This window comes from Penicillium cinerascens (genome assembly GCF_028974065.1).
Source record: "Penicillium cinerascens strain IBT 15544 chromosome Unknown contig_5_segment0_segment0, whole genome shotgun sequence".
NCBI classification, from domain to species: Eukaryota; Fungi; Ascomycota; class Eurotiomycetes; order Eurotiales; family Aspergillaceae; genus Penicillium; species Penicillium cinerascens.
In genome coordinates, this window is record NW_026695294.1 from 3,471,352 (window position 1) to 3,486,863 (window position 15,512).

At 49.6% G+C, this 15,512-nt stretch overlaps 5 protein-coding genes across 5 annotated transcripts; 2 read left to right on the forward strand and 3 right to left on the reverse strand.

Annotated features, from left to right (window-relative positions):
* Positions 1–638: 638 nt before the first annotated feature.
* N7498_005792 (alpha-L-arabinofuranosidase B) lies at positions 639–1,655 on the reverse strand (the record flags this gene model as incomplete). Its single annotated transcript, XM_058452854.1, has 1 exon — positions 639–1,655. One exon carries the CDS (start codon positions 1,653–1,655, stop codon positions 639–641), a length of 1,017 nt encoding a protein of 338 aa, XP_058309392.1.
* A 4,446-nt stretch (positions 1,656–6,101) lies between these two features.
* Positions 6,102–7,797, reverse strand: N7498_005793 (FAD-binding oxidoreductase; the record flags this gene model as incomplete). Its single annotated transcript, XM_058452855.1, has 4 exons — positions 6,102–6,373; positions 6,437–6,645; positions 6,709–7,403; positions 7,453–7,797. 4 exons carry the CDS (start codon positions 7,795–7,797, stop codon positions 6,102–6,104), a joined length of 1,521 nt encoding a protein of 506 aa, XP_058309393.1.
* Positions 7,798–8,481: 684 nt separating this feature from the next.
* Positions 8,482–10,169, forward strand: N7498_005794 (cytochrome P450; the record flags this gene model as incomplete). The annotated part of the gene is made up of 5 exons (XM_058452856.1): positions 8,482–8,544; positions 8,596–9,381; positions 9,426–9,740; positions 9,794–9,960; positions 10,007–10,169. 5 exons carry the CDS (start codon positions 8,482–8,484, stop codon positions 10,167–10,169), a joined length of 1,494 nt encoding a protein of 497 aa, XP_058309394.1.
* A 699-nt stretch (positions 10,170–10,868) lies between these two features.
* N7498_005795 (flavin monoamine oxidase family protein) lies at positions 10,869–12,574 on the reverse strand (the record flags this gene model as incomplete). The annotated part of the gene is made up of 2 exons (XM_058452857.1): positions 10,869–12,160; positions 12,247–12,574. 2 exons carry the CDS (start codon positions 12,572–12,574, stop codon positions 10,869–10,871), a joined length of 1,620 nt encoding a protein of 539 aa, XP_058309395.1.
* Positions 12,575–13,129: 555 nt separating this feature from the next.
* N7498_005796 (uncharacterized protein) lies at positions 13,130–14,743 on the forward strand (the record flags this gene model as incomplete). The annotated part of the gene is made up of 1 exon (XM_058452858.1): positions 13,130–14,743. The coding sequence occupies one exon, from the start codon at positions 13,130–13,132 to the stop codon at positions 14,741–14,743; it is 1,614 nt and encodes a 537-aa protein (XP_058309396.1).
* Positions 14,744–15,512: the final 769 nt, after the last annotated feature.

Sequence of the window (15,512 nt, forward strand, 5' to 3'; positions counted from 1 at the left end):
TATTTGGAGATTCTCCGGAACATTGTGCCTGGACGGGATATAGGCTACGGCAAAAATGGGTATTACCTCGCTGCCAGCGGAAGTGTCTCCTGGAATGACATCTCCTACACAGTGGCGAAAGGTTTGGCCAAGCGTAAGGTGATCGATACTGACACGCTGAGTCTAGTTGATGATGCAGCTCTTAAAAAGATGGGGGATGCACTGGAGTACCCGAAAGAGATGGCACCATGTTCCTTGGTCGAAATTGCACACTTCAAGCGAAGCATGGACGCGAAATTGGTTGGAAACCCCAGTTTCCAGCCGAACATATTCTTGAAATGGTAGATGAGGAGGTTGATGATATCTTGCGGAACTCATGAGTCGAACAACCCTGTAAAGCCGTATTCTGGTGTACTTATTAGCATCTCTCAATTTCTCAAAATCAGACGATCCTTAAGTCACGAGGGAGACGCGTCAAATGTCTAGTTATGCAGTTGTGTATATATACGCGAAGAATTACAGTATCTGTTTAAAGGACTGAAACAGGAAAGCAACAGAGAAGTTCAGCTGATGATGATGCATTCATGAGTGCACTAAAAATTGTCCGTCGGCATAAACCACGAGCTTTACCCGCTGCCACCACACTAGGCCCAGCCCTTCTAGCTAGACGTGCCATATTTGGCGGCCACGATGTTGGCCTGCACCTTGTCTTCGGTGTCGTCAGATGGGAAACCAGCGGTCATCACACCCTCGTAGAACGTGCCCTTAGCACCATTGCTATTATCGCCACCAATACCAAGAATGATAGCGCCCTCTTTCTTCATTGGATTGTAGCCAGCTGGACGAACACCATTATAGAATGTGGACAGCGGGCCGGAAGTGGCGTCGCCACCGCGGATTGCCCATTCATTTGGTTCCCCCTTGACGATGGCAGTAACGAATCGGAAGGTGATAGAAGGATCACCAGCGTTGTAAGTAGCATTCTCACCAGAGAAAAGGCCGTTCTCCATATCGGCCATAATCCAAGGGCCGCTGCCGGAACCGGTGCCCCAGCCAGTACTGTCGCCAAAGTAGATAGCCTCCATGTGGCCGGCGCCTGTATCGGTATTACTGGTCTCTGCATTGCCATAGTCGAAGCAGCATTCACCGTTGTAGTTGGTTCCATCTAGGACTTCATATATGCCCTCCGGCTCATCACCTGTAGCTATGCCTACAGTATCGTCATTGCGGTAACCCGTGCCTGGTTCGATCAAGACACCATATGCCTTCTGCCCGTTGAGTGTAATCGGTGCGCCAGTAGCACTAGCCAAATTATCGTAGCCACCAGCTGCTGGGCCATCAAAACCTCCGGGCGGAGCCCGAGTGAGATGATTACCATTACCAGATTGGTCGAAAATTATGGCAATACTGCAGGTAGTGCCAGCGCAGAAGGTGTCTTGAGCAGCAGCATCGGCCACACCACCGGCAGTCAGAGGCGCAATGTCAGTTGTGGTATTGTCAGAGGCACGCGACACTTGGTAAAGTGAGCCAGTGTATGCATCGTACAAGGCACGAGTGGTGCTGTGCGCCGCGACGCAGGGCGTGTCGCCAGAGGCGTAGATGTCACAAGGCCCGGCGGCGACCAGAGAGGTCGTAGCAACAAGGCCTAGGGCCAGTCTAGAAGGAAAGAACAACATATCCGATCACGTTTCCCGAGGAAACAGTTTGGCGGGAGCGGTATAAAAGAAACGTCTGAGGATCTTGAACACGTCAACGAGAAGCTTGTGAGGGAACAGAACACCCTTATATAGGTTTTGCAGCTGCATACATAGTACCTGGTTTGCCTTGATCAAATTTAGTAAAACCTTCGTTTTTTAGCGTGCATTTCGACCATCGTGAATGAAGTAGCATTTGAATATAATCCATATGACCCACCTGCAGCCACTCACGGGACCGTACTTATTAGTCCTTGCATGCCCCACGGGGTCAATGATCTAACCGACGCTTGGTTTGATTGAGAAATGGGGTTTTCCTGCTAAGCGGTCGACATAATAACCGAAACTTTTTCTTGCCGATTGCATGGACCGTGTCAAATGTCTTGTCAGTATTATAGGAGAAACCATGTTATTATACGGGAGATCTGTTGATCTCCCACCTCGACCATCCAATAGTATAGGAAGGGATATTTTTCTTTTTCGGATTTCGAGGGCATTACTCCGGGGTTAGTAAGTTAATTAAAAAACAATTGCAGCTTCTTTTATATGCCAGTAACGCCTCGGAGTACCTGTGTCTCTCTATAGCTAGGAGAAACGCCCTTTGCGCTTTCTTTAACCGACCGGATAATATTAATGATGGTTTTTCTTTGTATAAACCGTGAAAATGTAAAACGGGATCTTGTTTAAAACGAATTTGGTACCTTGATCTGACCTAGTTTAGTCTAAATATCCATGACCCAATCGGCCTCTTTCATCACGGCACAGCCTTGATCCCCGCAATGGTTTGTTCACCGCACCTATGCCGATCTTGACCCAGCCCGGGAATATTCCTGCCCCTTGCCGGGATAATACTGGACAGGGCTAGCTTCTAGGAGCTCGTGCTGCGACGCGTCACAAAACCCACCCATTAGCTGTCCCCCTTGGAAGTCAGGAGTCCCTTCGTAATGGCTTCTTCAAGACACTCCGTAAACTAGCGTCCGTACTCCATCTTTACCGGTTTCTGATGACGTGCGTGGCTCCCAGTGGAGACGCACAAAGCGTGAGACAAATAACTGCGACCGCTCAATCAAAGTACTTATACTATGTTGGGATAACCGCGGGGATAAGGTGAGAATAGATCAGGCTCGCGAATGATTGCAAAAAGAGTGGGAGGAAGCTCAGTAAGTCGAAAGGATATATTAAAAGTCACGTTGCCCGAGAAGAAACGTTCGTCACATTATAATAGCATTTACATGCACATTTGCAGTGATTTCAGTAAGCTTGAGTTACAATTCTTCTGCTACCCGAAAGTTCATTCAGGTCAATTCTCCGGTACTATCAAAACGCCAGGTTTCTGCATTTCAACAAAGGAATGTAGTCTGCGGCCACGGCGAATTGGCTTTGCACCTATCGATTTCATCGGCTTCCCCGCTCCCCGCTACCCCGATGTCAGTCACGCGTGGAAGTCTTCGGGTAGATCGGATGGCTCAATGCAGCCATGATTTGCCGTTTAATTGTGTAGAGCACCAGGGGGTCGGTCAGGAATGACACGAGCCCACGCGAGTTTTGCAGGTTGCGGCCCTACGCGACAAGGCACTCGTTCTTTGACGTGTGGTTGTTTCCCTGTTTGACCGCACTTGGGCCCATTTTCTTACCGGGTTTCGGCCCTGTTAGCCCGAAGCTCGAGCACCCGATGAAACCGTCGATTAATCCGTTTAAGGTCACAACCCCCCGGGCGCCACTGACGCACAGGATTGGCAGACTCGAGGCTAGACCGGGGGGAAGGTTGACGAAAAGGCTCGAAAAGCGACTGCCGAGACCGCCGCGCGCTGATACTAAGCCTTGCCAATACTTCTAAAATTTACAAGGCGTATGATAGTAGACATTGAGGAGACTTGGCTATGTTTACTTTTCATCTCCTTGATCTTCGGAGACAAAGAGCGGGGAAGGGGTCATCCGCACCAACTCCCTCATGAGGATCCGGGGCCGCCCCACCGCACGGCATTGTACGACGTGAATCGGCCGATATATGCCCGGCCCAAGCATATCACATTGGATCTATGGAGAGAGTAAAAACGCTACATCATGGTGCGTGAGTGCGGCTAGACCTCTTCAATTCCCACCGGACCGGTCCCTTGTGACTGGTCCGCGGGACTATATGGGAGTGCAATGGGACCAGATTAATTTATCAGCAAAATCCTTGCATAGTTCATAACTCACAGCTTTTGACTGGCTCTTTTTAGTATGAGGTTTACGGTCTACGGGCTCTACGGTGAATGAACGGGAACTATGAAAATACTTCTGAAACCACCATTATTTTGATTAATCCTTTTCGTTCAGCATTCACGTATAATACGTAAAGTACTCATCCTCTTGCCTTGGATGCTTCTGCCTACTAGGTATCTGTATCTGAGTACTACTTCTAGGTAGAGGCGGAACGTCACCATCAACTGGCCCTGCTCGGGAGTACACTGTCATCTTCTTTCAAGTGCCCGTTGAGTGAGTGGTTGTGTCTGTAACTCAGGAGAAGGCTCAATCCGAAACGAGAGTAAATCATCCTCTGCGTTGTCACCAATCGAATCAGGAGTATGTTGGGGATGTTGAGAAATGAAGGGGTAGATGATCAGACGAAAAGAAGATGGACAGGTAATTGATTGTAAATTCTGATAATTATTTCTGCTCGTTCTCAGGGGGATATTTATACCCTTTTCCTAAGAACTGTTTCCTAAGGGGAATGCATACAAAAATGTTCTCCTACACCGCTGCCCGGTGGTCCATGAAAGAACTTCCTCTGGAACAAGCAAAGAAGGTGATATAGATGAGGAACCTGCATATACGGGCTGCTCATGCAGCCCAATTTCAATAACCTCATGGGCCTAGCTGACCAATCAGCAGCCATCGGGGCAGAGAGATGCCGACCGATGTTGGCGCCTTAGGATGAGGGCTCCAATTTCCAATAAGGGAAGGTCAGCTTCGTGACGCTCGTCTGCCTGTTGCCTTTTTCCAGTAAATAAATACATATTTACTTGAAGTAATCAGGTTCACATATAATTTTCTAGTTAATTGGCCTTCGATCCCATATTATTAGCAGTAAAGCGAGTGTGGTAATGAATAGTATCATTAATAGTATCTCTTACTAAGTCTGCATACTAGACAGGTATCTAGACCAAAATGACCTAGCACCTACAATACCTAATTTCTGCCAAGCACTTGCACATCTCAGGCTCGGTTGTTCTGAATAAATGGAAAATGTTTAACGCGATAAGTCCCTGATTTTTCTACGTTTCTTTGTTTTTGTGACCTATGTTCCCAGGGGCTTTCACGTTCTCAGTGGCGAATAACTCAAGATGCGGAAACGAGCATCGAATTATGTGCTTGAAACCTAGCATCTACAATTTCCCTTCAGGGGTTCGAGATTTGTGACTGGAGTCTTAGGGTGACAGAAAGGTTGGCCGACCTCTGCAAACTGTTATCTGACTTATTCAATATGTCTTTTGCCCTGGAGAATCAAGCAGTGCGCTGGATAGTACAGTATTGTGGGTACTTTTCTCTCAAATGTGATCGCCCACACCCTTGTCATCTATTTGACCGATCTTGAGCGATGAATAAAAGTGGCGAAGAAGCAGCTACAGAAGCATGACCACTTTACTTATAGTACCCTTCACCCCACTGCTGCACAGGCCGTTAACCGCATTTTGTCAAGCGACTCGCTGAAAACAATTGAAGTCCTAGGATGACATCGGAATAACACAGCGGGTTTAGCCACACTATGGCATGGACAGGGAATACATGTTATCGTGACTTAAAGACCATGGGGGTTGTTAGGGTATAAGAAAACGCAAGTGATGTGGGCCTAGAAAACAGAATATTCAGGGAATGCATATAACAAAGGAGCAGAACAGCCTAAGGAACCCAACCTAGCTGTTGCATAGGCCACTGGAGCCAATACCGATTTGGGTCGAACTCAACGGTTCCTGACTCTTTCCTGGGTGAAAGGATGATCCCAGTCAACTTTTTAACCTATTATTTAGTCTTTTAAAATGAGAAGAGTATGAACCAAGGTAATGGAACGATCACCTGGGAACCAGGGGGGATCAGAACAAGAGGAAGAAACGGACTGCAACCACGCACGGTTCATGCAAGAAGAAAAAGAATCCGTTAAGAGAGTGAAGCGGATTGAGTTGGCTGATAGCAACCGTAATCGTAAACTGATGATAAAGTGAAGTAACAGGAAGCAACCCTGTCGCCCTAATGACGGGATCCTCACCGGTCATGAAGGCGGTGAGGATTCTGCCTGTCAGCACGCAATAGTTTCAACCCTTCACTTTAATTCACTTTTTATTCTACTTGGTAATAGGAGAAAATTTAGAGGCCTATTCCACATTCCTTTCATCTGCATATGTTATATCCTCCTAGAGAAATACACAGCACAGATTGTAAAACCCTCCATCAAATTCCAAGCTTGAAACCACCCCAGTTGAGCCGAGAGAAAATGCCCTTGGGATCATAGGAGGATCTGATCTCTCTCATGCGGGCCACATTCTCAGCTGGGAACCCTGCAAAGGGATTTTGCCATCCACCCGCATCACCCATGTAGACAAAGTCAGATGCAAGTCCCTTCTCGACATTGATCTTATGGAGTCGCTCGGTGAGCTGGCGGGACCAAGCTTCAACGCGAAGATCATCCTGCGCCAATGCCCATCCCGTGCTGAATTGCCATACTGTGGCGCAAGTCAGTCGCTATTCATAGAATGAGATTTGTGGTGTGGAAAGCAATGACGTACGAATCAAAGGCTCTGCTTCCAAACCCCAGACATTGCCAATGCCATTGTTAAGTGCAACTCGCGCTGAACTGGGAGCATGCACATTGGTCACGAATGTAGGGTAAAGACCCTCGACATCGGCGATTTCATCGACTGCGTCTTTCCATGCATTGTAAATTGAGTAGAGAACCTCCGGGTCAGGCTTCATACTCTTGTGAGAGAACATGACACTAAGTTTGTTGAAACAGTTAGCAAGGAAATGTAATCAATTTTTGACCTAGGCGGTTTCTTACCGGAACATCTGCTTAGGTGAGTCCAACACCGCCACCCAGCTCTTCATAGACTGAATCTTGTTGATTCTGGTTGTTGCCGGAATGGCAGTAAAGTTGGAAAACTGAGAAGGAGGACTAACTGCGCCCTCCTGGACACCAAGAACCGAAGCAGAAACCACTTCGGTAGTAGCATTGTACTCAACTGTAGCGATCATACCGGCAGCAATGGGGTCTTCCTCATCCAGCTTGGCAGCATTGCAAACCGCAGTAATGAAATCAGGAATCCCGCTCTCATTGTACACCTGGATGGTCGTGCTGACCATTGGCATGTCGTAGGTCTTCAACGTGAACTTAGTTACGATGCCGAAGTTATTGGCACCGCCCTTCAAAGCCCAGAAGAGGTCACCATGCGAATCTTTGTCGACAGTGATCTGTGTGCCATTCCCAAGGGCCACGTCGTAGCTGACCACATTGTCCATGGCATATCCGTACTTGTTGTTGAAATAGTGGAAGCCACCGATAAGAGTCAACCCAGGAACACCAATTGTCTTCATGCGACCACCGATAGCAACACGACCGTGGGAATCAAGAGCTGAGTAGACATCGTACCAGGTAAGACCCGGTCCTACTTCAACGGTATCGCTGTTGACTTTGACGTTGTTGAGTTTCGAAAGGCCCACGAGGACACCGCCGACGATGTTGTTCGATCCCGGATACTAGTTGAACGTCAGCCGCGAGCTGGTAATTGTTGGTTTATATACTGACATTCATGTGGCCTCCACCACGGACCGCAAATTGCGCATCACAAGAACCGAATACTTCGAGAGCATGCGCGACATCATTAGCGGTTGCGGGAAGGAAAATACAGGCAGGAGAAAGATCAGCCCGAACGTCCCAGTAGGCGTCGGCGGCCTGAGCAGTATAGTTGGCGCTGTTCGGACGTATCACTCCGCCGGAAGTATGAGAGAGCCTTTGGCACGCACATGCCGCACCTCTAGAAAGGTTGAACGAGCCGAGGGGCGTTGTGACTGACGTGCCAGTCAAGATGGATGCCGCGTGGGAACCGGCACAGGCCAGACCTAGAAATGAGAAATTAGCAAGATACTTCATTTTAATTTGTCAATAGAACAAATAAGATTATAGAAGGAAATATACCTCTGGTAAAAAAGCTGGTCCCGCAATTTATAGCTGTTTTGGCATACTACCCTTATAGTAGCTCTACCGTGCTGCCCTAGCGACTCAGACAATGCCGGAACTCTCATGGTGCTGATCATCAGTGTGGCCTAAACTTCGGCACAGATCCCTTGGCAGTGTGCAACATCTTCGTTTCTAAACTTAAAACCGTGGGCCAACCTTGAGTGTTGGTAGAACATATGGGACATGCCAAGCCCCCGGAGAGGTGGAACAATTAGAATATTTTAAACGTCTGCCTGCGGAAACGGAGATACGGGTCATATAAAAGTCGTTTGGATTAACAGATACGAAGTTCACGGGCCAGACCGTCTTCTCCGTACCTAATTGCTAGCGTAGACTCCACGCGGTGATCAGTGGGAGAATCCGAGGATGCGATCCAATAAAATACTGAATTCGGGTTCTGGTTCGTATTCGGCTTCAGAGGTTTGGTGCGGTTGCAGATCCCTCCTGCTTCCTTGGAATTTGAGAATTAGAACAGTGCGGGGCTGTGCAACCTTGAAAAGGGGCTTAAGAGCGTTCATGGATCTGGCCATGATAAGAGCATAAAATGTCCCGGCTCGAACGAAGACTGGTGCTTGTTCAACGCAGCGATCAACAAAAATGCTTCAATCAATCACCGTGTCACTGGATATAAAGTCTGTTCTAGGACTAGCTATTTCCTCGGTATTTTGTGTTTCTTGAACTGGTTGTTAGAACTTCTTCTAATAGTTGCAGATAAATCTTTACCTTCTGACGAGAGGCATCTATAATGCTTACTTCCACCCATTGAGTCGATTTCCCGGCCCAATCGCCCATGCCGTCTCTCGGCTCCCATATTGCTACCGTGCAGCCAACGGTACTCTGCCATTTGATATGCTGGAACTGCATAAAACGTATGGCGATATTGTGCGCATCGCACCGGATGAACTTGCTTTCTCACACCCCGATGCCTGGAAGGACATAATGGGCCACAAGAATGGAGTACCCGAGATGGGCAAGGCTGCCTGGTTTCACCGCCCTGTTGAACAATCTTTGCACATTGTCAATGAAGACAATGAAGAGCACAGACAGTTGCGTCGACAGATGGCTCATGGCTTCTCCGAGAAAGGAATGCGAGACCAAGAGCCCATGATCAGAAAATATGTTGATATTTTGCTGGAAAAGCTACACGAGGGTGCCAAACTTGGCAAGTCCCTTGTTCTTTCCGACTGGTACAATTTTACCACTTTCGACATCATCGGTGATTTGGCGTTCGGTGAGCCATTTGGCTGTCTGGAAGGGTCGAACTATGATGGCTGGATCCAAAGCATTTTTGATTCAGGGCGCCTGGGCACAATTCTGCAAGCTCTGTCATTCTATCCATCCCTCAAACGGCTCTTGTTGTCTCTTGTCCCGCAGTCTCTGAAAGATGCTCAAAAGAAGCATAAAGATCTGACCAAAGCTAAAATGTTGCGCCGGATGGCTATTACTAAAGAACGTCATGACCTCATCGAGGGTCTGCTGAAAAGGAAAGATGAGCTGGTAAGTCAGCTTTATAATACCTGTTACCTTGCTGATTATTTCAGGAACTCAATGTGGAGAAACTTGTTGCAAATGCCAAAATCCTGATCATTGGTGGTTCTGAAACCACGGCATCTTTGTTGAGTGGAGTGACCTACCTGCTCCTCACAAATCCCGAAGCCTACGAAAACTTGAAGGGTGAGGTTCGTTCAACATTCAAGAGCCAGGACGACATCAACTTGATTAGTGTCAACAAGCTTCCATACATGCTAGCCTGCCTTGACGAAGGAATGCGCATGTATCCTCCCATCGCCAATGGTCTCCCTCGGGTCTGCCCACAAGGTGGATGTACCGTCCTGGGCGAATACATCCCGGAAGATGTAGGTGATTTCATGAATTGCATTTAAGTTGACTGCTAACATATGACCTGCAGACTTATCTCTCTATCCATCAATGGGCGCTTTACCGCCGTCACGAATATTTCAAGGAGCCTAACACATACCACCCCGAACGTTGGATGGGAGATCCTCGATTTGAGAGCGATCGCCGTGATGCCTTTCAGCCATTCCATCTCGGCCCGAGAAATTGTCTCGGAAGAAAGTATGTAGTCATTCCTGTCGACACATAACTGTGCTAACCGTCCCAGTCTTGCATACAGTGAAATGCGTCTCATTCTTGCGCTAATAATTTACAATTTCGATATGAAGATTGCAGATGAAAGTCGGGGCTGGATTATACAAAAGAATTTCTTATTGTGGCAAAAGGGTCCCTTGAAGGTGTATTTGACACCAAGGACGGAGGCTTCTTAATCTTCCTTTGTAAGTCTTGAATATTGCTGATACGCAACATCCACGACCAACTTTTGAAGACAGTTGAGACAAGACACTGAAATTAAAAGGAAAGCCGTTATCTATTTCCCCTAGCGGATGCTATCAAAGCTGGTAGAGGGGGTTAAAGGGTGCACCTCACCGGAATGAACCGACTGGCGAGATGATACATCCCCTTTGAATGAACCATCGAACCAGAAAATACCGTGGCTTAGCTCTCGATGTTATAACCTGTCACCACCGAAACGTGAAATGGGATCCTTGTTCAACCCTGTATGATATCTGCCGCCACTAGGGTCTCACTTGCGTCACATCGTTTAGTAAAACTAACCGTTTAGTAAAACTAACGTAATTCCTAAAGTGAGCAGCGCACCTACCCACTTTTTCACGTGCCAACGCGTCTCTTCGTGTCACGAGCCTGGTACATAAACCAGGAAGAGAGACAGGGAATAGACTTCTACTATCGGCAAGAAAGATATGAGCAGTCTCCCGTACGAGGTGTGTTGACGCAAGACGAAAAAAGGTTATATTCATTCAGAATTTAAGACTAGGCACTATAGAACTATCGATATGGACACTACTATGGATTCTATCTCACCCGAGTTCGGCGTTCGCCGAAATATTCACAAAGACCCGCAGGGTGTCAAATGCGGCGTGAACCATGTCTTCCAAAGGCCACGCCTAGATAATCAACTTGTCATTCACACCGATATCACGCCCATCAAGGGGAATGCCAAATGTGTCAAGCAGGTTGACGGCGGCGGTTTCACCCGTCCGGAATGCGCCATGGACACAGCCATTAGCAACCAGAGTGCAGTGCTCCCCGGCAAACTGCATACGGCTACTCTTGTGGGCTTCCAGCGCATCAATCAACAGACCTGGGTCGTCTCCGACCTTATCAGCCGAGTATGAGCCGTAGCCCGCGAGGGGGTCCTGGGTCCAGTGTGTAGTTTCAACACTGACCAGAGGCGGCAGAGCCTTGTAGGGCTCGGTGCGGAATAGTTTGAACAGTGGTTCAAAGAACTGGTAGATCTCCTTCACGTCGCTCATCGCTTCAATGCGCTGGGTTAAGGGCTCGGCGATTTGCACGCATAGCTCCTTGGCTCCCGTCATGATCCAAAGGTTGATCGTCACGGTCGCGTAGTTTAGGATGTTGTCTTTTTCACCCATGGAGCTCACGCTGGTGCTGGACTGGACGGAGGATCCGGACAGGGAGTCCTCGTCCGAAGGAGACGGGTAGAATATAAACTGGTCGTTGTCTTTCGACCAGAAGGTGTCGCTGAACTCGAAGAATACTTTGCCCAGGGCGCCGTAGCTGAACCTGGACATCGCTCCCTGGATGTCACTCGGCAGGGGCGGGTTGAAGGAGACGAGGTTGTGGTGGTACACGCCCAGGGGGAGGGTCATCACCACCGCATCACCTTCAATGAGTTGAGAGTTTCCTTGGCTATCCTTGCATCGGATGCGTACAGGGGCGTCACCATCGTCGCTCCACTCCACGTGCTCGACCTGGTGGTTGAGACGGATCATGCTCGGATCTTTGCGGAGGGGCTCCGCGGTCCAGTTCACGATCCGGTCGTACCCTCCCTTCATATAGAGATTGCGCTCAGTGACGAAGTAGGACAGATGTCTGGACGAGGCCTGTTCGGTGCTCGTACCGACCCACAATTCTACTTCGCGGACGGCCTGCGGCGCCCAGAGCCGCTCATCATCGGTGATGAGCTGATGTTGGAGGACAAATTCTTTGACAAATTCGTTGACCGGACGGTCCTCGGCGTCCGGGTTGGTCTCGTAGTACCACTCGCAGTAGTCGGCGAACTCATCGGCGACTTTCTTCGCCTTGAACTGAGATCCGGCACGACCTTCTCTGGTGAAGTAGAGTGGCATACCGTCGTCGTAGTAATAGGGAATCGAGAGTTGCGGGATCAGCTTCACCAGACCGTTCTGGGAGGTTTCGTGCATCCATGCGGCACCTGTGGGCGAACGTCAGCGATTTCCGGACTGGATCTGGTTGGGGTTCTCCGATCTCCATATCTTCATATTGTGATCGCAACCCTACCAATATCCCGAACCTGATCCCCATTCCTGCTGGTCAAAATCCTTCCTCCGATGCGATCGCGGGCCTCCAAGACAACGACTTCACAACCATACCTGTGCAGCACGGCGGCGGCTCGGAGACCCGAGATTCCCGCTCCCACCACAATCACCTTCTTGCGCTCCGACCTCACTGCGCATGCTGCCTCGTCCGGGGCCGACTCGATCAGAGTGTTGGCTTCGAGGCGCACAGCCAGGTCGGAGCAACAATTACTCGGTTTTATGGGACCCTTACAGGGAACGGAAGAGGCAACGTGGAAAGCTTGAGCCATTCTGAGTTGACAAGTTGACATTCGGCTTTAAAAAAGGGCGATAGAAGATGGTTGGATCGTAATGAGATCCAGGGGCAAAATGGGAGTTTGGGTGAATGTGGCTGAGGGGGAAGACGAGGGCGTGAAATATAGGACGGGATACGGGATTCGAACCGAGTGATCGAATCGGGGCAGTCCACGCGGAGGCACAGGTGTTTATCCCATGACACGACACTCGGCTGTCAACTACCGGTTCTGGCGGGGCTTATCTCCATAGCTAGGGTTGCGCTTATCGTGCGAGTCGAGCAGGTCTACGCGAGAGGCGAATGCTTCGCCCAATGCTTATCTCGCCGTCTCCTATCATTCCCCTTGTGGGCGGACGCTAAGAGCAATACGGGCATCCCACACGATATCTTATCCATCTCGTTGCCCTCGTTGGCCTCGTCCTCGTCGCCCTTCCCCGACCCCAGATTCGGAGAAGTTCTCCACCTTCTCCTCTTTCCCGATCTCTGCCCAACGTTGCTTTTTATACACCTGGCATGCAGGCGCCCATTTCAAGGCTCATCTCGTGGTCTACTTACCCCTGCTGCATCCCAAATGGACGAGGAACATCTCAATGGAACTGAACGCATCTTTCCCGCTCGCAGCGGGGAGATCACACTCATCCCAACTCCCACAGATTCTCCCGACGACCCACTGAACTGGAGTCGGTGGAGACGGTGTTGGCACGCCTTTTTGGTTTTGCTCGTGGTCGCCTTCACGGCCGCCACTTCCAATGATGCTGGCACGGCTGGTAACGGCATGAATGCGGATCTGGGCATCTCCTGGGACGCAATCAATATTGCCGCCGGTGTCTTGTTCCTCGGCATTGGGTACTGCACCCTGCTGCTGAGTCCCGCGCCATTTTTGTACGGTCGCCGCATCTCGTACCTGCTGTGTCTACTATTTTCCATCGTCGGCTCGATCTGGCTCGCGCGGGTGCAAACTACCCAAGACAATATTTGGAACCAACTTTTCGTGGGCGCATCGGAGTCATGCGCCGAGGCCCTCGCCCAGCTCTCTCTGTCGGACCTTTTCTTCCAGCACCGACGAGGTCTCGTGCTCGGTCTATACGTCCTTGCTACCAGTATCGGTACCTTCACCGGGCCCCTGGTCGCGGGATTCATCACCGACAGCCCCGTTATGGGATGGCGATGGGTCGGATGGCTGGGGGCGATCATCTCCGGGGCCCTTCTTGTCCTTCTCTTCTTCGGGCTGGAAGAGACGGCCTTCGATCGACACAATCCCATCGACGGACTCGACACGCCTCGAAGAACCACAACCCCGCCCGAATCCAACCTCTCGCTGGACGAGAAGAACAAGGAGTTGACGGAAGTGCAGTCCACTTCTCGTGGCGACCCAGTCGATGAGGAGAACCCCGATCAGAAGAAAGGAAAGACCTATTTCCAGCGCATCGCTTTGATCACCCCTTCCTCCAGCTTGATCGGGACTGGCTTCAAACAATACTATTATCGCCTGTGGAACACCCTACGGGTGTTCAGTTTCCCAGCAGTCCTGTACTCCGGCCTCCAGTGGGGAGCTCAAGACGCATGGCTCACTTTCTACCTAACGGTCGAAGAGGATAATTACTACGACCCACCGTGGAACTACACCGATGCCGCAGTGGGCATCATGAACGTTCCCACACTGATCGGCGCCTGCATCGGCTGTATCTACGGTGGGTGGTTTTCCGATCTCTTCGTTGCCTGGATGGCCAAACGGAATGGCGGTATCTTCGAAGCCGAGCAGCGTCTCTGGCTCCTGTTCCCCGTTGCCATTATTGCCCCAGCCGGACTGATGCTTTTCGGCATCGGTTCCGACCTCGGCTGGGATTGGCACATGACCTACCTTGGACTGGGCTTCATCGGCTTCGGCTGGGGCTGTGCTGGTGATCTCAGTATGGCGTACCTCATGGATGCGTATCCTGAGATGGTCCTTGAGGGTATGGTCGGCGTCTCTGTTATCAATAATACCATTGGTTGCATTTTCACCTTCTCCGCTCAGTACTGGCTCGATGCACAGACTCTTTCTCAAGTCTACATCGCTCTTGGTGTGCTGAGCTTTGCCTTCCTGATGACTACTGCCCCGATGATTTACTGGGGTAAGGCCTCTCGGAAGGCGACTCGAAAGCGGTATCTGAACTACCTTCAAATCCGCGATGGTTACTGCTAGGGAATGTGGAAATTTTGCGCTTTTGCCCCACTACTCGGTCATTGTCTACTTGTTTTCGTTTATGTACATCATAGTACTTATTTTGAGCCTTTTGTTATTGTACACTGCAACAGCGAGCTATCTTATATCGTGGCTTGATTATGCCTTTCCATAGATACAGGATAAACGGCCTAGCAAGTTGGAAGAAGAACCAGAAGACCACGATATCTGTATGTACTGAACAAATATTTTGAACGGTTACATCATCTATGGTGAGTACCTAAGGACATAAGGTGGCTTTGAACAGGTCGGGGAATTTATGACCTATAGTTATGTGAGAGCCAATCACTTTCCAGGAGCTGTAAACACGTCTGGCTACTTAATCTTGGAACTGGCCTTAGGGTTGGTTCCGTGCCGAGCTCCTTAACCGCATAGCCCGAACTTTACTGGTGGAATATCACGGCCGTTCACGACCCACCTATTCACCAATAGAACTGCTGAGGAATCAGATCATACCGGACCAGTGCACTCTGGAAGGCCTATTATGATCACGAGTTAATTTTTGGCTCACCTTTCTCGGGGTTAAACCTAATCAATCCGGCATGAAGATGGTCAATTGGTCCCAGTGGCACCGGTCGGGTGGACGGATGAAACGGCGGAGAAATCCACTACGCAAGCTTGAAACAAAGCTTTGGGTCTCCTGGTCACTGGCTGATATTATTACCACTAGTATAGATAAATTAAGGATCTGGGGGTCACATCCACCGGAGGTAACAACCGTATATGGGTG